A 21,613-nucleotide genomic window follows, 5' to 3' on the forward strand; every position below is an offset into this window, starting at 1 on the left:
GACTGACTTTGTGCTTTACGTGTTTTTGGTTTTGTTTCTGTTTTTTTTTTTTAAAGACTTTATTTACTTGACAGAGAGAGACAGCAAAAGAGAGAATACAAGCAGGGGGAGGGGAGAGGGAGAAGCAGGCTTCCGGAGGAGCAGGGACCCCAATTCAGGATTGATCCCAGGACCCCCGGATTATGACCTGAGCCAAAGGCAAATGCTTAATGACTGAGCCACCCAGGTGACCCTGTGCTTTATGTGTTTACTTTTAAGTCAAACAACTTTATGATATGGTCATTATGACTTATTTTAGAGCTAAACCAAGACTCAGAAGATTCAGAGGCAATTAATGGTATGTGGCAGCATGGGGGCTGGCTAAGAAGTTCTGGGCGAAAATGACCTAGTGAAGAAGTACTTATTAAAAGCCCAAAAGAAAACATGGGAGAGACAGAAAAGATTTACAGGTGAATGTAATCAGATGGCCAAGGTTCTTTAAAGTATGAAACCGAGGCAAAAAAATCCCTTTTGTTTGGCCTAACTGCCATCTTTTTACCTAAGCTATGTTTACATAGAAAGGGAATGTGGTATCCCCATTACATCTACTGGTGGCTTCTCTAGTTGTGCAGCACCTAAAAAGCACTACAGCCTTGACTAGGGAAACACTACCTCTCTCAAATCCCCTAAATGCTCTTTATAATGGCCTGATGTACACCAGGCACACCCACAGGAAAAAAGAGAATGAGCTAGTGGCTGGGGAGAGTCATTCAGAAGAAGACCTAAAACATATCAGAAGATATAACAACAATAAAAATGAGAGAAAAAAATTCACTCTTCAAAACCAAATCGACGTGAATGCCTGATACATACTATGCTGGATTGCTGATTGCTCCAAGAACACACCTTTTGAATTCCTGTCCTACCTCAAGCCAGTCTTCTTAATGTTGATAATAAGGTTATGAATAATGAAAAAATAGCTTCATATTGTAGGACTCAGCCACAATTTTTTTCCCTTCCCTCTGCTAAGACAAGCATCTGGTTTAGTTCTCATAACTAAAGACCAATGGGAAGTAGCATTCCCGTTAAAATCTTAAAATTGAATTTCCTCCTCCAAATCAGAAAGTAATGATTTTGGAGGCACTGAAGTATCCAGAGTATCACTATCTTTGTGATATGGGAGTGGTAAAAAGGGCATCAGGAAGGGGAAGGCAGAGGAATTGAAGAGAAGTAATTGATGAAGGCCTAGAAGGAGCCAGACACTCTAATAGGCACTTTATATATGTTATGTCATTTAATAATCCTGTGATGTGTGTTCTTATCTCCATTTTACATCTAGGAAAGCTAGGGCTCAGGAAGGTATAGTGACTTCTACAGTGCCAATTGCTAATTGAAACTTGAACCCAGGTCTGACTCTATACTAGATGATTCCACAAGAAGAAAAATAAAAATTTCAAATTTATCCTGGGCCTGTTCTCTCATGCATGGACTCCTTACAGCATAGTGACTTCATGCGAGGCCTATACAGAGGACACCTAATTTCTTGGGGAAGATATGTTAGCTCACCTCTCTTGTGTCTTTATCTGGTATTAGTGTCTGGAAGAAGAGGTGATGCACTGGAGGTCGTAAGAAGTACTTCAGTCTATGCAGGCATGGTCTGTTGTATAATCCACCTTGTGGTGTTTGTGCTTGTACCTGGGCAGACCCGGCATTAGCAGGCTCTGACAGTGATCTCTCTTTTCTGGCTGGAGTTTCTGTGATGGGGAGCCAAGGAACTTTCTGTAAGGAAGTTTCAGACTGTGGAGACTGTGGGCTGGGAGAGAACCTTGGTGAGGATGGAGCTGAGACTTCCATAGGAGCGTCATGGTTCCGTATATCATTTTGGAGAGAGTAAGACCTGTCTCGTGGTAAGTGAGGCAAGTCTCCAAGTGAGTGTGGCATGTCTCCTGGCAAGCATGGCATGTCTCCAGGTGAATGGACTGTATCTCCTGGGAAGTCTGGGACTTCTCCAGGGAAATGCGGCACACTTTCTGGTGACTGTGGCACATCTTCTGGTGACTGTGGCACGTCTGCTAGTGACTGTGGCACATCTTCTGGTGACTGTGGTATGTGTCTTGGTGACTGTGGCACATCAAATGATGACTGTGGCACATTTTGTAAATGTGCCACATTTTGTGGATAAGATATGTTTTGCAGTGGGCCTGGTACATCTTGAGGTAGGCCCCGAGAGTCTTGAGGTGGGCACAGTGAGTCTTGAGGTGGGTCAGGTGAGTGCTGAGGTTGCCACGATGAGTCTGGAGGTGGGCTTGGCACATTCTGCTGAAGGCATGGCATATCTCGAGAAGGGCATGGAACTTCTTGAGGCAGGTGAGTCAAAGCTTGTACTTGGCACTGCACGGTTTGTGATGTGCATGACAAAGCTCGTGGTGGGCATGAGGAGGCTCGTGGTGGACATGGTGAGGCTCGCAGTGGGCATGGCAAGATTCGCAGTGGGCATGGCAAGGCTTGAGGTGGGCAAGGCACATCTTGCTGTGGGCAAGGCAAGGGTGCTCTCTGATTGCTTGTTGGGGAGAGGGAGCAAATATCTGAAGATAGCTGTAGGCTTGCCAAGAAGCCAAGGTCACCTTTGAATGATGTTGAGCTACAATTTGGCTCTGCTGGATAAACAGAGTCCCCACTGATGGATGTAGGGGGTTGTGGACATTCAAATGCGGTTTCTTCCAAAAGGTCCAAATCCACAGGATCGCTGTTAATGATTCTCCGTGCTGTAGGCCAAGAGCTTCTGTCTACCCGCCCTTCTGTCACCTCTTTGCTGGAGAGGCTGGCACATGTCTGAAGACTGGCTGGCTCTTTCTGGGAAGCAGCAACAGGTTCTAGAGTCAAGTCAAGAGTGGCGATAGGTCTGTTTTCTTCCTCAGTTCTTGTCAGGTCAATCACACAGAGTCCATTGCGATCCTTTGCCCTTGGTCTGGTTTCTCTAGTTAAGTCAATGAAGTCCTGTTAAAGGATTGTGAGAATATAAGAGGTCAAGTATGCTTTGCTTTATCTAAGAAGATTTACATCTGAGCTTTTAAGGATAACCATATTTTACCTTTTCAATTCATTGATAATTTATACATTTTATATAACATAAGCATTAATTTATTTCCTTTGGTCGAAATTCTGCTGTCAATTTCTATACCTTCCTAAATTATCCAAGTGCCACATGCATGTAATTGAGGGCATAGTGGGAAATTTTCTCTGATCCAAAGTAAACAGAGGAGAAGTTGGGAAGATTTCAAGCATAAGTCACAAGGGAAAAAGCAACCTTTGTTTCGAAAACCGAACACACAGGATAATTTGTGACAGGGACTAAAGAAGGAGGTAAGCTAACATAAGAGAATCTACTATGTACTAAGAACATATTGAGTGTTTTCATGTATCTTTAATTTTCATAATATTCCTACCAGGTAGGCATTATAATCTCCATTACACAGATCGGGAAAATGGAGTTCAGAGGGGTTAGGTCATTACCTAAGGATTATATAATTAAGTCACAAAGACAGACATTCAAATTCAGGTCTGTATCCTTCTTTCTCTGTACAATTTCATTTAACATATAACCAGGCAGATATACAAAATAACACAATAACTGTTGCAAAACCAACAGGGTTAAGTCTGAATCCTAACTAGGTTAGTTACTGGAAAACCTCCTATCTTTACCTCCATTCCTTGCCAAAATGATTAGGTAGTTCATAAATCCTGATGATGCCAGCCAACAGTACTATAATCAATCTCTATGCCATAAGCCTGGAAAAATATTATACTCCCTTTCATTCTCAAAATTGTCTCAGTGTGGATGACAAATAATATCACCCTAATTACTGATCAGTCTCACTGACAAATATGAATATAAATATCCTCCATAAAGTATTAGCAAATTGATTCCAGGATTTAAAAAAAAAAGAACTCCATTTCTGATCAGAAGGGCTAGCTAGATACTCTTGATTACCAACCAAATAAAAGTTAGAATTGATATATAAATGTAAAAACATGGGAGGAGATAAAACAAGAAAAAAACAACCAAAAGAAAGCCAGTATCAGACAAATTAGATTTCAATGAAAACAGCATTACTAGAGATAAAGAGGCCACTGTACAATAAGACTTAGTTCATCAAGATATAATAATTTCAAAACTGTAAGCCTAGGGGTGCCTGGGTGACTCATTTGGTTAAGTGTCTGCCTTCTGCTCAGGTCATAACCCCAGGGTCCTGTGTAGGGCTCTCTGTTCAGCAGGAAACCTGCTTCTCACTCTGCCTCTGCCTGTTACTCCTACTGCTCATGCTCACTCTCTCTCTCTCTGTCAAATCAATCAATCAATCAATCTTTAAAACTGCATGCCTAATAACATAATCTTCATAAAACAAAAAACATACAGGTACAAGGAGAAAAAGGAATATCCATAGTCACTGTGAGAAATTTTTACATGTCTTTCTTGATTGGTAGATCATGCAAATAAAAAAATTATTATGGATACAGAAGATCTGAACACCTTTAACAAGCTTCATCTACAGGACTCAGATATTCATAATTACATAAAACATTTATAAAATTTACCAGATACCAGGAGTCAAAGTACATCTTAATCAATATCAAAAGATTATCACTCAGATCAAAATACTATTAAGGGGTGCCTGGGTGGCTCAGTGGGTTAAGCCTCTGCCTTCGGCTCAGGTCATGATCCCAGAGTCCTGGGATCGAGCCCCACATCGGGCTCTCTGCTCAGCGGGGAGCCTGCTTCCCTTCCTCTCTCTCTGCCTGCCTCTCTGCCCACTTGCGATCTCTGTCTGTGAAATAAATAAATAAAATCTTTAAAAAAAAATACTATTAAGTTAGGAAGCAATACAAAAAAGTAACTAGGACAAACTCCATATTGCAAATTAAGAAGTATGACCAAATAACATATAGGTCAAAAAGAAATCATAGAAATTAGAAAAATTTTAGAACTGAACAGTAACAAAAATACTAGGTATTAAAATGTTACATGCAGCAAAATAACTGTATAGAAAAAATTTACACTTAGACATTTAATTAGAGAAGGAAAATGGAAGTAAATTAATGTTCTAACCATATTTAGAGAGCAGAAAAAGGACAGAATAAGCCCAAAGAAAGCAGAAAAGAAGAAATAATAATAGTGCAGAAATGAATGAAACAGAGAACACAGAAGAGAAGTGCAACAATGTCACAGGTTTGTTCTTTTAAAAGATTATTAAAATTACCAAAATTAGCGAACATGGTAAGAAAATTAAGACAACAAAGGCACAAATAACCAATATTAAGAATAAAAAAGGGACAAAATTACATACGTTTTTAAGATAAAGAGAAAAAAGATGAGAAGATGTTATGAACAATTCTGCAAAAAAGCTTCGGATCTTGGATGAAATAGATAAATCCCTGAAAAAATAAAGCTTACCAAAACTGACTCAGAAAACTGGATGATGAATATGTGGGTGATCATTATACAGGTTGCTTTATTTTTCATGTTTGAAATTTTTCATAGGGGAAAGTTATTTTTCAAGTTGACTTAAGAAGAAAGAAAAAATCAAAATAGCCCTTTAACCAATGAAATGAAAAATCAAAATAGCCCTTTAACCAAAGAAATGAAATCAGGAGTTGAAATTTTTTCCTTCAAAAAATTCCAGACCAGCTCGTGCTGAAGGCCTGTTTCCTAGGCTACAAAAAATTCCAGACCAAGGTGATTTTAAAAGGAGAGTTCTGCTAAAAACTCAAAGAAAAAATGATTCTACTTTACATAAGCTATTTAAAAGAATTAAAAAAATGAAGGGATACCTCCAACTCATATTATGACTTAGCATAAACTTGATCCAAAATCTGAAAGTACAAGGAGGAAATATAAGTCAGTATCACTTCTGCACACGGACATAAAAATCTTTAAAAAAATACTATAAACTTGGTCCAGCAAAACTAACATGAGTCTACCTAGGAACCATACCTAGTTTAGCATTAAAAAAATTAATATAACTTGCCACATAAAGAAGAAAATCAAATGATCATGTTAAGAGGCCAAAAAGCATTTGATAACAAATTCAAACTCCAGTTTTATAAAGAAAAAATAAATTCTTGGGGGCACCTGGGTGGCTCAGTCAGTTAAGAATACAACTCTTGATTTTGGCTCAGGTTGTGATCTTGGTCCTGAGTTAGAGCTGTGTGCTAGGCTCTGCACTAGGCGTGGAGCCTGCTTAAGATTCTCCCTCTCCTTCCCTCTCTAAAGAAAAAAAAAAAATCTCGAAATAGAAACAGAAGAAAGCATCCTTAACTATTAAAATTTACTTACAAATCACACACAGTAAAAATCATACTGAAACACTGAAAATATTCCCTTTAGGAGCACAACAAAGGTGCCTACTGTCACTAACTCTATTTATTTATTTAAGATTTTATTTATTTATCTGGCAGAGAGAGATCACAAGCAGGCAGAGAGGCAGGCAGAGAGAGAGGAGGAAGCAGACTCCCTGCTGAGCAGAGAGCCTGATGCGGGGCTCGATCCCAGGACCCTGGGATCATGACCTGAGCCGAAGGCAGAGACTTAACCCACTGAGCCACCCGGGCGCCCCCACTAACTCTATTTAGTACTGTGCCAAGGCTATACATACAATGCAGGAAAATAAGAAAAGATATAAAAAGTAGAAAGATTATAAAGACTAAAAATGTCCTTCATGAATAATATGATTATTTATATGGGAAACTCAAATAATCTATAGAGAAGTATCAGAATAAGAACATTTATCATGACTGTTGGATATAAAAATTACAATTTTTTACAATTCAACAACAGTACCACCATGTTGCATAACTCCCACATCACACAACTTCAGGGGAAATCATTCCTATATTCTATATGAATTGCACCCTCTAGAGCAAAATTCTAGGCAATCCACACAGCAACAATACGAAATCTTTATATACATGCATACATGTGTTTTTTAAAAAATTCTTATTTATTCATTTGCTAGAGAGAGAGAGTTAATGAGTCCAACAGGGGGAGCAGCAGGCAGAGGCTCTCCTCCGAGCAGGGAGTCCAATGTGAGACTTGATCCCAGAACTCTGAGATCAAATCTGAGTCGAAGACAGACACTTAAACTGACTGACCCATCCAGGCATTCCATATGTTTGCTTCTTTTTAAAAGATTTATTTGTTTGAGAGAGAGAGAGAGAGAGTGGGAGGGAGGGGCAGAGGGACAGAGAGTCTTAAGCAGACTCCATGCTGAGCATGGAGCCTACCCAGAACTTGATCTCACAACCCTGAGACCACCTGAGACAAAATCAAGAGTCAGTTGCTTAACCCACTGAGCCACCCAGGTGCCCCAATATGTACACTACATATGAGTGTGTATGTATATACATCTATGTGTACACACACATGCATGCACATGGGTACACACACACACACACACACACACTACATGTGGCAGTTATTTTTGTGGGTTGCCAAACATTTCCAGTTATTTCCTTAATGGTACATGGTAGACTGTACTTCCTGAATCCTATGATTAGGTGGGGTTATGTGATTAATTCTGCCCAATAAATTATGAGTGGAAGTAACATGTATTACTTCTGGGCTCGGCCCTTTAATTTCTGGATGCAAATACTGCAAAGCCTTCTTTTTCCTCTGATATGTCTCATGCCCACGTTTAAGATAGTGGCAGCTCTGTCAGCCTGTGTCCCCACATGACTATGATATGCAGACATACTTCTTCCTCTAACCAACATGTAAAGGACATGTGGTAATGTAAATGAAAATAAACCTTGTTTTAAGCCACAGTATAACCTAGCTTATCCTGACACACACAGTACTTGGGAATAAATTTAACAAGAAATGTGTAAGACCTGTGTGAAAAAGTATTACAGAAATGTACTGAAGAACACTAAAGTAGGCCTAAATAAAAGTATATACCATTGTTCATGAATTAGAAGACTCCGTGTCATAAATATTCCAATTCTCTCCAAACTGATATATGAATTCAATATAATTTCAAAGTCCAAACAGGTTTTATTAAGGAACTTGAGAAATTAACTCAAAATTTGAATGGAAAAACAAAAGACCAAGAATAGCTAAGACATTTCTGAAGAAGACAGTGTGGTACTGGCACTAGACAGTCAAACAGATAAATGGCACAGGAGAGCAAGTTCACAAATAGAGCTATACATATAAGAAAATTTGATTTATGTCAGAGGTGGTATTAAAGATTAGGAGGAAAAGATGGAACCTTCCATTAATGGTACTGGTTATGCATTTGGGGAAAAAGTGAAATAAGATCTTGACTTCATGCCAAAATCATAAATCAGTTTCAGAGTTATTGAAGACTTAAAATAAAAAAAAAAAACTAAAAATTTTTTAGAAAAAAACCCGAGAGAATATCTTTATAATCTTTGTGTAAGGAAGAATTTCTTAAAATACAAAGTAGAAACCATAAAAGAATAAATGGCTACATTAAAACTAGGAATTTCTGTTTATTAAAAGCACCATGAAGTTGTAAAATAAGCCACAAACTAGAAGGTTCTTGGTAGCCTGATTTGGGAATACTATGTAGAGAAGAAGATAATTAAAGTCACATGCAATAACATTGATTAACTTTATAAGCTTAATATTGAGGCCAAAAGAAAAACAAAAGAGAGTAACGTACAATATAATTCTGTGATACTGGACTGCTGAGGATACCTTCCAAGGCCCCCAGTGAATGTTTAAGACCACAGATGGTACTGAAGCCTATACATACTGTTTTTTCTATACATACATACCTAAGATAAAATTTAATTTATAAATTAGGTAAAGTAAGAGATCAACAATCATAACAATAAAATGAAAAAAATTGTAACAATATGCTGTAATAAAAGTTATGTGAATGTGGTTTTTCTCTCAAAATATCTTCTTGCATTATACTCATCCTTCTTGTGATGGTGTGACAGGATAAAATGCTTGTATGAAGATGAAGTGAGATGAGTGACAGACATAGGCATTGTGATGGTAGTGGTAGGTTACTATCATCCTTCTAATGATATGTCAGAAGGGGGTCATCTGCTTAGAAATGGCAGTTGACTGGGTCACTGAAACCTTTGAAGTTGAAACCACAGATTAAGAGGGGACTACTGTCTTGGTCTTCATCCTTGGCTCCAAGCAGAACTCCAGTAAACATAATTTGCTGAATAAAAGAGGAGGGTCTTTTGTTATTCATAAGCCCCTTTCAACCATACCTCAGTTTGCTAATGACTGATGACTGAAAGCTCCTCTGTAGCTTCAGGATTGGGGCTAGTTGTTACAGGAATTAACCATGTGTTTAAAGGGTTAGAATTTTCAGGCCCACTCCTTCAGTCTCTGAGAAGGGGAGAGGAGGTGGAGACTGAGGTAATCACCAACAGCTAGTGATTTTAATCAATCTGATGCATGTCATGGATTATTCATAAAAATCCGAAACAACAGTTTTGAGAGCTTCCAGGTTGGTGGATGCATCTATGTACCAGTAGGGAGGTGTACCCCAAACTCCAGGGGGGACAGAAGCTCCTGCACTCAGCACCCTCCTGGACCTTGCCCTATGTCCCTCTTCATCTGGCTGTTCATTTGCATCCTTTATAATAAAGTGGTAATAGTAAGTAAAGTGTTTCCCTGAGTTCTGTGAGCTGCTATTATCAAAACTAAGAAAAAGAGTCATGGGAACCCCCAATTTATAGCCAAGTTGGACAGAATGGTGGGAACAAGGGCCCAACTACTCACAATTGGCATCTGAAATGAAGCCACCGGGTCCTGAACTTTTGTGTTTTTGGGTTTTTTTTTAGGAGTTTTTTGTTTATTGATTCAAATTCTTTGCTGGTTATCAAGTCTGTTCAAGTTTTCTATTTATTTCTGCTTCAGTTTTGGGTTTTGCATATAGGTTATAGGTTTCTAGGAATTTATCCATTTCTTCTAGGTTGTCTAATTTGTTGGCGTATAGTTTTTCATAATATTCTCCTGTAATTTTATTTCTGCAGTGTTACTTCTAATTTACAATTTTGTTTGAGTGATTTCTCTTCTCTTCTTTATAAGCTGGCACTAGAGTTCTATCAATTTTATTGATTTTTTTCAAAGAACCAGCTCCTAGTTTCACTGATCTGTTCTACTGGTTGTGTTTTGTTTTGTTTTAGTTTCTGCATCACTTATTTCTGCTCTAACCTTTATTGTTTTCTTCCTTCTGCTGGTTTTGGATTTTGTTTGTTCTTCTTTTTCTAGCTGCCATAGTATAAAGTTGGGTTATTTATTTCATTTTTTCCTTGCTTCTTGATGTAGTCATGTATTGCTAATTCCCTCTTAGAGACACTTTTGCAACGTCCCAGAGGTTTTGGACCACTGTGTTTTCACTTTCACTTGTTTCCATGTAATTTTTAATTTCTCCTTTGATTTCCTGGTTAACCCATTCATTGTTTAGCAGCATGTTGTTTAACTTCCATGTATTTGTGGTCTTTCCAGATTTTTTTCTTGTGGATGACTCCTAGTTTCATAGTGTTGTGGTGAGAAAAGATGCATGGTATAACTTCAATCTTTTTGAATTTGCTGAGGTTTGTTTTGTGGGCTAATATGTGATCTACTCTGGAGAATGTTCTGTGTGCACTTGAAAAGAATGTGTATTCTGCTGTTTTAGGATGGAATGTTCTGAATATACCTGTTAAATCCATCTGTTCCAGTATGTCATTCAAAGTCATTATTTCCTTGTTGATTTTCTGTCTAGATGATCTGCCTAATGATCTAAGTGGGGTATTAAAGTACCCTACTATTATTATATTATTATTGATTAGTTCCTTTACTTCTGTTACTTACTGTTCTATGTATCTGGGTGCTCCTATGTTGGGTGAGTTATGTGATTTTTTTACAGAAATGTTCATTTTTACTGCTTTTGTGTTTCCTACCTTTACACTGTCATTTTTGGTCCTTCCTTTCTACTCAGAGTCTCCTTTAATATTTCTTGCAGGGCTGGCTTAGTGGTCATGAATTCCTTTAGTTTTTATTTGTCTGGGAAATGATTGGTCTCTCCTTCTATTCTGATTGATAGCCTTTCTGGGTAGAGTATTCTTGACCACACATTTTTCCCATTCAGCACTTTGAATATTATCATGCCACACCTTTCTGGTTTGGAAAGTTTCTGCTAAAAAATCCCCTACTAACCTTATGGATTTTTCCCTTGTAAGTTACTGTCTTCTTTTGTCTTGCTGCTTTTAAAATTTTTTATCACTTTATTTCGCCAATTTAATTACAATATGTCTTGCTTTAGATCTGCTTTTGTTGATCCTGTTGTGTGTTCTCTATGCCTCCTGGATCTAGATATCTGTTTCCCTTCTCAGATTAGGATAGCTATTTCTTCAGCTATTATTTCTTCAAAAAATTTTCTGTCCCTTTTCCATCTCTCTTCTTCAGGGACTGCTATAATATGTTATTATGTTTGATGAAGTCACTGAGTTCCCTAAGTCTGTTCTCATTTTGCATAATTCTTTTTTTCCTCTCTTTTGTTCAGCTTGATTACTTTCCATCACTCTATCTTCTAGGTAATTAATTCTTTCCTCTGCTTTTTCCAACCTACTGCTCATTCTATGAAGAATGTTTCTCATTTAATTTATTGAGCCTTTTATCTCTGCTATGTTATTCCTTATCTCTGTGTTAAGGGTCTCAGTCATGTCTTCCAATCTCCTCAAGTCCAGTGAGTATCGTTATGATCATTACTTTAAATTCTCTATCAGGCATGTTGATTTTATCTGTTTCACTTAGAACTTTGGCAATGGCCTTGTCCTTGTTCTGTTCTTTCATTTGGGATGAATGTCTTCTCGTTTTGTCTAAGTCTCTGTGCCTGTGTCTGTGTATTAGGTAAGGCAGTTATAATTCCTGTAAGGACCTATGTCTCCTGAAGATAATGGCCTTAAAAAGAAGAGGTGCTGTAGTGTCCTGCCATGTAGTGGTCCTCTGTTCTCCAGGGCCTGGGGCTTCTGGGATTGTCTTTACCATGCGCTGTATATGCTCTGCTGTTTTATCCTGGCCACTTTATCCTTCAGGCCAGTCATCTGCAGGGGCTCTCTTTGCCTGTAGTGGGCAGTGTTTTGTCCGTGGCCTGAATATGGCTCATTTTAGCTAGGTGTGCTCTGGTCTGTTTGTGAGATAAGACCTGTCACCACTGGCACCAAAACTGAGGCTCTGCAAAACTTCTGAGTTGGGAGACACACTGTAAAGAGGGGTTTGGCCCAGTCTTCCTGGGGAGGGAGCCCACTTTGCTGGGAGTGAGCCAAGCGTGACTGGAAGTGGTGGTTCCACTGGAGTGTGTGTGTGTGTGGGGGGCTTGTTGTAAGCAAGTTGCGTAGTGAGTGCTGGCACTGCTCTGGTTCTTCCATGTGGCTCTGTGTTTATGTTGAGGGGCAGGGGAGGGAAATGGTACCAGCCAATTCCTTTGTTTTCTGGAGAGGTCTCTCCACAGACAGTTTCTCTGGGATGCACTCTTAAGACAAGCGAGTAACATGCCACTGCATGTTCCCTACAGTTAAGAATCTCTTATGGTTTGCCTCCCTCTCTGTTTTTAACTTATTCTATTTTTCCTTCCCTTCCCCTATGTTCATTTCTTTTGGTTCATAAATTCCACATATGATGAAATTCTATGGTATATGTCTTTCTCCAACTGACTTTTCTCAGTTAACATAATACACTCTGGTTCCATCCATGCCTGTATATATAAATGGCAAGATTTCATTCTTCTCGAAGGACGAGTAATATTCCATTGTGCATATACCACATCTTATAGTCTTATAAGAGATGTATAGAAATACATCTTATAATACAAAATGACATTTATTTTCATGTCTTTTGCACATTTCTTAAACTCAATTATTTGTGTTTTGGGTGTTGAGTGTGATAAAGTTTTTATAGATTTTGGATTTTAGCCCTTTATCTGATATGCCAATTGCAAATATCTTCTCCCAATCCACAGATTGCCTTTTAGTTTTGCTAATTCTTTCCTTCTCTGTGCAGAAGCTTTTTATCTTGATGAAGTCCCAATAGTTTATTTTTGCTTTTGTTTCCCTTGCCTCCAGAGATGCGTCTTGTAAGAAGCTGCTATGGCTGAGGTCAAAGAGGTTGCTGCCTGTGTTCTCTTCTAGAAGTTTGATGGATTCCTGTCTCACATTTAAGTATTCATCCATTTTGAATTTATTTTTGTGTATGGCATAAGAAAGTAGTCCAGTTTCACTCTTCTGCATGTTCCTGTCCATCTTTCCCAACACCATTCATTGAAGAGACTGTCTTTTTTTTCCACTGGATATTCTTTCTTGCTCTGTCAAAGAATAGTTGACCATATGGTTATGGGTCCATTTCTGGGTTCTCTATTCTGTTCCATTAACCTAGGTATCTGTTTTTGTGTTGGTACCATTCTGTCTTGATGGCTAGAGATTTGTAATATAGCTGAAGTTCAGAACTGTGATGCCTCCAGCTTTGGTTTTCTTTTAACATTGCTTTAGCTATTTGGGGTCTTCTGTGGTTCCATACCAATTTTAGACTTGTTTTTTCTAGCTCCGTGAAAAATGCTGGCACTATTTTGATGGGGATTGAACTGAATTTGTAGATTGCTTTGGGTAGTATAGACATTTTAACAATATTTCTTCTTCTAATCCATGACTACGGAATGTTTTTCTATTTCTTTGGGTCTTCTTCAATTTCTTTCATAGTGTTCTATGGTTTTCAGAGTATAGGACTTTTACTTCCTTTGTTAGGTTTATTACTAGGTATTCTCTTGTTTTGGTGCAATTGTAAATGGGATGGATTCCTTAATTTCTCTTTCTGTTGCTTCATTATTAATATATACAAATGCAACAGATTTCTATATATTTATTTTATATTTTACTGAATTCATGTATCAGTTCTATCAATCTTTGGGTGGAGTACTTCAGGTTTTCTGCATAGAATATCATGTTGTCTGTGAAGAGTGAAAGTTTGACTTCTTCCTTGCCAATCTGGATGCCCCCCCCCTTTTTTAAAGATTTTATTTATTTATTTGTCAGAGAGAGAGAGAGAGAGAGAGAACGCACAGGCAGGCAGAGGGACAGCAGAGGCAGAGGGAGAAGCAGGCTCCCTGCTGAGCAAGGGGCCTGATGCGGGACTTGATCCCAGGACGCTGGGATTATTACCTCAGCCGAAGGCAGCCGCTTAACCAACTGAGCCACCCAGGCGTCCCAATCTGGATGCTTTTTATTTATTTTCATTGTCTGACTGTTGAAGCTAAGACTTCCAGTAGGCTGCTGAACAACAATGGTGAAACGGGACGGCTCTGTCATGTTCCTAACCTTAGGGGAAAAGCTCAGTTTTTCCCCACTTAGGATGATATCGCTGTGAGTCTTTTATATGTGGCCTTATGATGTTAAGGTATGTTCCTTCCATCCCTACTTTCTTGAGGGCTTTTACCAAGAAAGGATGTTATATTTTGGCAAATGCTTTTTCTGTATCTGAGAGGATCATATTGTTTTATCCTTTCTTTTATTAATGTGGTATATCACTTGGATTGATTTGCAGATACTGAGCCTCCCCTGTAGTCCAAGAATAAATCACACAGGATTGTGACTAATTCTTCTAATGTACATTTGGATTTGATTGGCTAGTATCTTATTGAGAATTTCTGCATTGACGTTTGTCAGGGGTATTGGTCTCTAATTCTCCTTTTTAGTAGGGCCTTTGTCTGGTTTTGGAACTATTCCTCATGGAATGAATTTGGAAGTTTTCCTTCCACTTCATTTTTTTTTTTAAGATTTTATTTATTTATTTGACAGAGAGAAATCACAAGTAGGCAGAGAGGCAGGCAGAGACAGAGGGGGAAGCAGGCCTCCCGCAGAGGAGAGAGCCTGACGTGGGGCTCAATCCCGGGACCCTGAGACCACAACCCGAGCCGAAGGCACAGGCTTAACCCACTGAGCCACTCAGGTGCCCCTCCTTCCACTTCATTTTTAGGAACAGTTTTAGAAGAATAGGTATTAATTCTTTAAATGTTTGGTAGAATACCCCTAGGAAGCTGTCTGGCCCTGGACTCTAGTTTGTTGGGTGATATTTGGTTACCAACACAATTTCTTTGCTGGTTATGGGTCTGTTCAAATTTTCTATTTTTTCCTGTTTCAGTTTAGTGGTTTATATGTTTCTAGGAATTTATCCATTTCTTCCAGATTGTCCAATTTATTGGCATAAAATTGCTCATAATATCACCTTATTATTGTTTGTATTTCTGTGGTGTTGGTTGTGATCTCCTCTCTTTCATTCATGATTTTATTTATTTGGGTCCTTTCTGTTTTCTTTTTGATATGTCTGGCTAGGGGTTTATCAATTTTATTAATTCTTTCAAAAAACCAACTCCTAGTTTCGTTGATCTGTTCTACTGTGGTTTTTGTTTGTTTTGGGTTTCGATATCATTTATTTCTGCTCTAATCTTTATTACTTCCCTTCTTCTTCTGGTTTTAAGCTTTATTTGCTGTTTCTTTCCCAGGTCCTTTAGGTGTAAGGTTAGGCTATGTGCTGGTGACTTTTCTTGCTTCTATAGAGCTATATACTATAGCCTATAGAGCTATATACTTCCCTCTTATGACTGCCTTTGCTGCATCCCAAAGGTTTTGTACTGTTGTGTTTTCATTTTCTTCTGTTTCATGTATTTTTTTAAATTTGTCTTTTTATTTTTAAAGATTTTTATTTATTTATTTGACAGACAGAGAATAAGCAGAGTGAGCAGCAGAGAGAGAGGGAGAAGCAGGCTCCCCTCTGAGCAGGGAGACTGATGTGGGAATCAATCCCAGGACCCCTGGATCATGACCTCAGTTAAAGGCAGATGCTTAACTGACTGAGCCGCCTAGGCATCCCTCTTTATTTATTTTAAAGATGTTCCATTTTCTCCTGGATTGCTAGTGAGAAGTTATTAGAATATCTTACTATTGTTTCCCTATAAGTCATGTGTCTTTCCTAAGTACATAAGACTAGTTCAATATCTAAAAATCAATTAAGAGTGGGAGGAGTTAAGATGGCAGATTAGTGGAAGGGACCCTGGGCTTGCCTCCTCCCTTGAACACAGCTAGATTGGCTTCAACATATCTTGAACAACTGGAAATCAGTATGAGGATTAAGAGAACAATCTCTTGATTGGGAAGAGTTTTTTCTTTCCACGTAATTCTAGATGATTAAAATGTTAGACTATTAGATTTGGCACAAATCTAATTAGTTTGATAATATCGAGGTTGGCCACAGTATAAGAAAATGGGTATTTTCATATACAGTTTGTATAAGAATATAGGTTATAAACTTTTGGAAGTGTAATTTGATGGCTATGTATCAATCAGTGATTTTGGTTGCAAGCATAAAACAAAACAAATCGCCCCCCCCAAACCCCTCTAATTTAACCACAAAAGGAACTTATTAGAGGATGATGGGTAGAACTTAGAATCCAGACAAGAGCCTAAAAATTAAGCTTGGAATCTACATGGCCAAAATCTGGTACTCTGAACCATGCTGCACAACTGAATACCCCATTATCACGGTCACTGGGCATAAACACCCCGGCTTGTGTGGCCAGCAGCACAGTGTTGTACCCTGCCACCAGAACCTTTATAACTGCTACATGTCATTGCTGATGCCACCTCACCAAAATGGAGTGCACTGACTCTGCTTCTTCTCATCACCAATCTCTAATTTAAAATTTGGAGTAAGTATGTCTGACTGGTGTCTGAGGCTGAAGCATGAGAATGTATCTGGCATTTCAGCTTCTTTAGAAAGAAACAGACTGTATCTCTAAAGGTGGGAGTTCTGCAAACATAGTTGTGGGGTTCTGATATTAGAATCCCACAAAGTGGGGCGCCTGGGTGGCTCAGTGGGTTAAGCCGCTGCCTTCCGCTCAGGTAATGATCTCAGGGTCCTGGGATCGAGTCCCACATCGGGCTCTCTGCTCAGCAGGGAGCCTGCTTCCCTTCCTCTCTCTCTCTGCCTACCTCTCTGACTACTTGCGATCTCTCTCTCTCTCTCTCTCTGTCAAATAAATAAATAAATAAAAATCTTAAAAAAAAAAAGAATCCCACAAAGAATGACACGATATCCACAAAAATGGTATACATTAAAATTATAAATACATACTACTCTTTAACTCCCAAATTCTGCTATAAGGAACTTGTCCTACAAACATGTAGAGAGCTTATCACATCATAGTCTATAATAGCAAAAAAATTAAAATCAGTAAGAGGCTGGTCCCATAAATTATGGTATTTTTTAGAATATTAGATAACAGGAAGCTCATAAAATATTTATTAAATGAATACTATGTGTCAAGAATCATATTAAACACTAGGAATACCACTGTAAGCAAAATGGGCAGTAGTCTGAGTGAGATACTAATATTTTTTAAATTTATTTATTTATTGAAGATTTTATTTATTTGTCAGAGAAAGAGAGAGAGCACAAGCAGGGGGAGCTGCAGGCAGAGGGAGAAGCAGGCTCCTGCTGAGCAGGGAGCCCAAAGCAGGACTCAATCCCAGGACCCTGGGATCATGACCTGAGTCAAAAGCAGATGTTTAATAACTGAGCCACGCAGGTGTCCCTTTTACTTTATATTTTTGAAGATTTTAATTGTTTATTTGAGAGAGACAGAAGTAAGTGCGAGCAGGGCGGAGGGGCAGAGAGAGAGAGGGATAAACGGACTTCCTGCTGAGCAGGGATCCTCATATGGGATGGATCCCAGGAACCTGAGATCATGACGTGTGCCTAAGGCAGCCACTTAACCAACTGAGAAACCCAGGAGCACCCCCCACTTTGTAAAGATTTTATTTATTTGAGAGGGAGAGAGCACGAACGGCGGGAAGGGCAGAAGGAGAGGGACAAGTAGACTCCCTGCTCAGCAGGAAGCCCAACAGGGGGCTCTATCGTAGTACCCTGAGATCATGACCTAAGCCGAAGTTAGATGCTTAACTGACTGAGCCACCCAGGTGCTCCAATGTACTAAAACCTATGTGTTTTTTAATGCCTAAAATATATTTAGACATAAAAAAAATTAGTGTAACTTTATTAGGACAAAAAGACATTTATGTATTTTTGTGTACACAGAGAGAAATTTTCTGGAACAATACACAAAAACTGTTAGTTATCTCTGGAGTAACAGTGGATGGGGGAGTTTTTTTTCTGATACCCTGAATTTTTTTTACATCTATTTAAATTTTTAAAAATACCTTTTATAATTTAAAATGGGGAAATTTTATTTTTCAAATGATATGATTGAGTATCTTAAAACAAACAAAAACAAAGAGAACCTTGGCGAATATAGGGTTTCTTTCTGGAGTAAGGAAAATGTTCTAAAATTAGACAGTGGTAAGGCTTAAGCAACTCAGGGAATTTTATGGGTGATTTTTATGTAAGGTATGGCATTATATCTTAATAAAGCTGTTAATGGAGAATGGGGGAAGTGATCTTCAGGCTTGTGTGGGACCTGACCCTGATTTAGGATTTTAATTAGTTTGGCATTTGATGCTTTAAATTCAAAATGTAGGTGAACTTTGCCTTTTACTCTAGACATATACATTTTTTTTGTTCCAAAAATCTTTATTAGTCTGGGGAAAAAATTAGCCTGGGATAGGTTCCATATTTATCCTTTGGCTTTCCCATTACAGAAGGTTATTTTGATATAACTGTAACAAAACTTACCAGGAGAAAAAGATTCCTCAGAAAACCAGTAATAAGAATTCTGTTTCTCCTTGAACAGTTACTGAGCACCTATTCTGTTCAAGGCATTAAGCTACTTGCTGGGGATATGGATGTGTCTAACAGTGAACTTATTATTTAGGGGGAAGAGACTGAGAAAAAGATGACAATTTAAAAAAATATTTTCAAGTAGATGATAGAGTTTTAAAAAACAATTTTGGATTAAAAAACCCCAATGGTGGGTGCCTGGGTGGCTCAGTGGATTAAACCTCTGCCTTTGGCTTAGGTCATGATCTCAGGGTCCTAGGACCCAGTCCTGCGTTGGGCTCTCTGCTCAGCATGCAGCCTGCTCCCCCTCTCTCTCTGCCTGACTCTCTGCCTACTTATGATCTTTCTCTGTGTGTCAAATAAATAAATAAATAAAATTAAAACAAACAAACAAACCCCAATGGGTCTATTCTTAAATGACACATTTAAAGAATAGAATTATATTTTGTAATTCCCTTTTTTCAACTATCCATTTATTTCTAGCATCTCCAGAGGATGTACCTTTGGAAACCTGGTAAGAGGTTTGCAAGCTCACTCCAGGATTTTTAAGATTGAGAGTAGCCGTGGTAAACCATCTCTACCAGTTAGCACCTGGTCGCATGCCTCAGATTCTTCATCTATCAAATAGGGGTAACAACACTATCAACCTTATGGGGCTGCAGTGAAGATTACATGAGATAATCCCTGAGAAGTACTTAATTAACATGCTGCCTGGCATAAATGCCAGCTATTCTTACTATGTGAGGCTCACCATGATTAACATGTTCAACCATAAGAGGCAACCAGTCATTCAGAATCAAAACATTAGCTCCAGGAAAAGAAAGGCACAGGATTCAAAGAAAGTTTTATTGATTGCCAAAAAGTAAACCCCATAAAATAAAAGTTAAATCATGTTTCTAATTAGGAAGACAGTATTAAAAGGATATTAGTTCTTTCCTAGTTAACTTCTGAATCTAATGTAGTGGTTCTGAACCAGTGGCAATTTTGCCCTCCAGGAGACATTCGGCAGTGTCTGGAGACATTTTTGGTTGTCACAAGTGAGGGGAGGGAAGGGCCGCTGCTGGCTGGCATCTAGGGGGCAGAGACCAAAGATCCTACTAAACATTCCACAGTGCACAGGACAGCCTCCCACAGAAAAGAATTATCTGACCCAAAGAAACCCTGATCTAATGTAATCCTTGACAAACTGATTCTAAAATTCTTTTGGAGGACTAAATGGGCAAAATCACCAAGAAATTTTGGGTAAAAAAAATAAGGAGAAGTAATTGCTCTATTAGGTAACAAAAAATATTATCAAACTACAAAAATAAAACATTAGAATTCTGTCACTGAGAATAGACAAATCAATAAAACTTACACACACACAAAAAAAACCCCAAGAAACAGACACAAGTGTGTAAAATAATTTGGTGTTAAAAATATGTTTCAGGGGTTGCCTGGGTGGTGCAGTTGGTTGAGCCCTGAGTTGGTTTTGGCTTAGGTCAAACCCTGAGTTGGGCTGCAGACTCAGTAGGGAGTCGGCTTCAGGATTCTCTCTATCCTTCTACTCCACCCCACTTACTCCACCCCCTGCTCGCTCACATGCTCGCTCTCCCTAAAATAAATAAATAAATCATTTTTAAAAAAGATTTTATTTATTTACTTGACAGAGAGAGACAGCAAGAGAGGGAACACAAGAATGAGGAGTGGGAGAGGGAGAAGCAGGCTTCCTGTTGAGGAGGGAGCCTGATTAGGGGCTCCACCCCAGGATGCTGTTACCATGACCGGAGCCGAAGGCAGGCATTTAACAACTAAGCCATCCAGGAGCCCCTAAATAAATCTTTTTAAAATATGTGTTTCAGGGGCGCCTGGGTGGCTCAGTGGGTTAAAGCCTCTGCCTTCGGCTCAGGTCGTGATCCCAGGGTCCTGGGATCGAGCCCCGCATCGGGCTCTCTGCTCGACAGGGAGCCTGCTTCCTCCTCTCTCTCTCTGCCTGCCTTTCTGCCTACTTGTGATCTCTGTCAAATAAATAAATAAAATCTTTTTAAAAAAAAAATATGTGTTTCAAATAAGTGGAGAAAAGATAATTATTTGAGAAATTATTCTCAGACAATTGATTAATATCATATATTATAAACTCTAACATCTAGAATGTTTCCCCCATACATCTAGAATCAGGGTACATCTAAGAGTTGCTCTCACATTTCATGTGTTAATTTCTTTTTTCCTGAAAAGCTGTTTATCTTAAGTTGACAGCAAATCTTAGATTTGGTGCTATCTTAGAAATATGGTAATACAGTAGGTGGAAAATGGTGGGTATACTTCACACCATCTAAAACATTTCAGATGAACTAAAGACCTAAATGTTAAGAATGAGATGGTAAAGGAACAATAATAAGGAAATAAAAGGAAAGTAATCTCAAGACAACAAAGATCTCTCTAAACATAAAACAAACAGACAAAAAACCCCATAAAAGATGCACACATACATACATAAAAGTGTAAAACTTCATTAAGTAAAACACCACAAACTATGGATTTCTCAATTTAGTGTAATCCCAATTTTAGAAGTAGAAATTGTTTGGAAGTTGACAAAAGGACTTTAAAGTTATCTGACAGAGTAAATATATAAAAACTAGTCAAAAAAATTCTAAAAAGAACAATGAAGAGTTTTTGCTATTTATTATTATTATTATTACTATTAACCCTGAGATCAAGAGTCATGTGCTCTGTTCACTGAGCTAGCCAGGTTTTCTAAGCCCCTCTTCTGCTTATTATTAAAGTAGCACTGGGGCACCTGGGTGGCTCAGTTGTTAAATGTCTGTCTTCAGCTCAGGTCATGATCCCAGGATCCTGGGATGGAGCCTCACATCGAGCCCCACATTGGGCTCTCTGCTCAGC

General features: G+C 38.6%; 1 protein-coding gene and 1 long non-coding RNA gene across 3 annotated transcripts in view; both read right to left on the reverse strand.

The window, feature by feature from the left end:
* Positions 1–21,613, reverse strand: part of SIMC1 (SUMO interacting motifs containing 1) — a 72,128-nt gene that overhangs the window by 42,975 nt on the left and 7,540 nt on the right. For both annotated transcript variants that reach the window (XM_032336969.1, XM_032336968.1), the window contains exon 2: positions 1,546–2,976. In XM_032336969.1, coding sequence (XP_032192860.1) covers positions 1,546–2,976 — 1,431 coding nt within the window. The remainder of the gene's footprint in view (positions 1–1,545; positions 2,977–21,613) is intronic.
* On the reverse strand, positions 11,858–15,407 carry LOC116586685. The gene is made up of 2 exons (XR_004284105.1): positions 15,372–15,407; positions 11,858–12,385 (listed from the first exon to the last, which is right to left on the reverse strand). It is a non-coding gene; the product is annotated as an uncharacterized LOC116586685 (long non-coding RNA).

This window comes from Mustela erminea, chromosome 3, assembly GCF_009829155.1.
Source record: "Mustela erminea isolate mMusErm1 chromosome 3, mMusErm1.Pri, whole genome shotgun sequence".
In the NCBI taxonomy this organism is placed as follows: domain Eukaryota; kingdom Metazoa; phylum Chordata; class Mammalia; order Carnivora; family Mustelidae; genus Mustela; species Mustela erminea.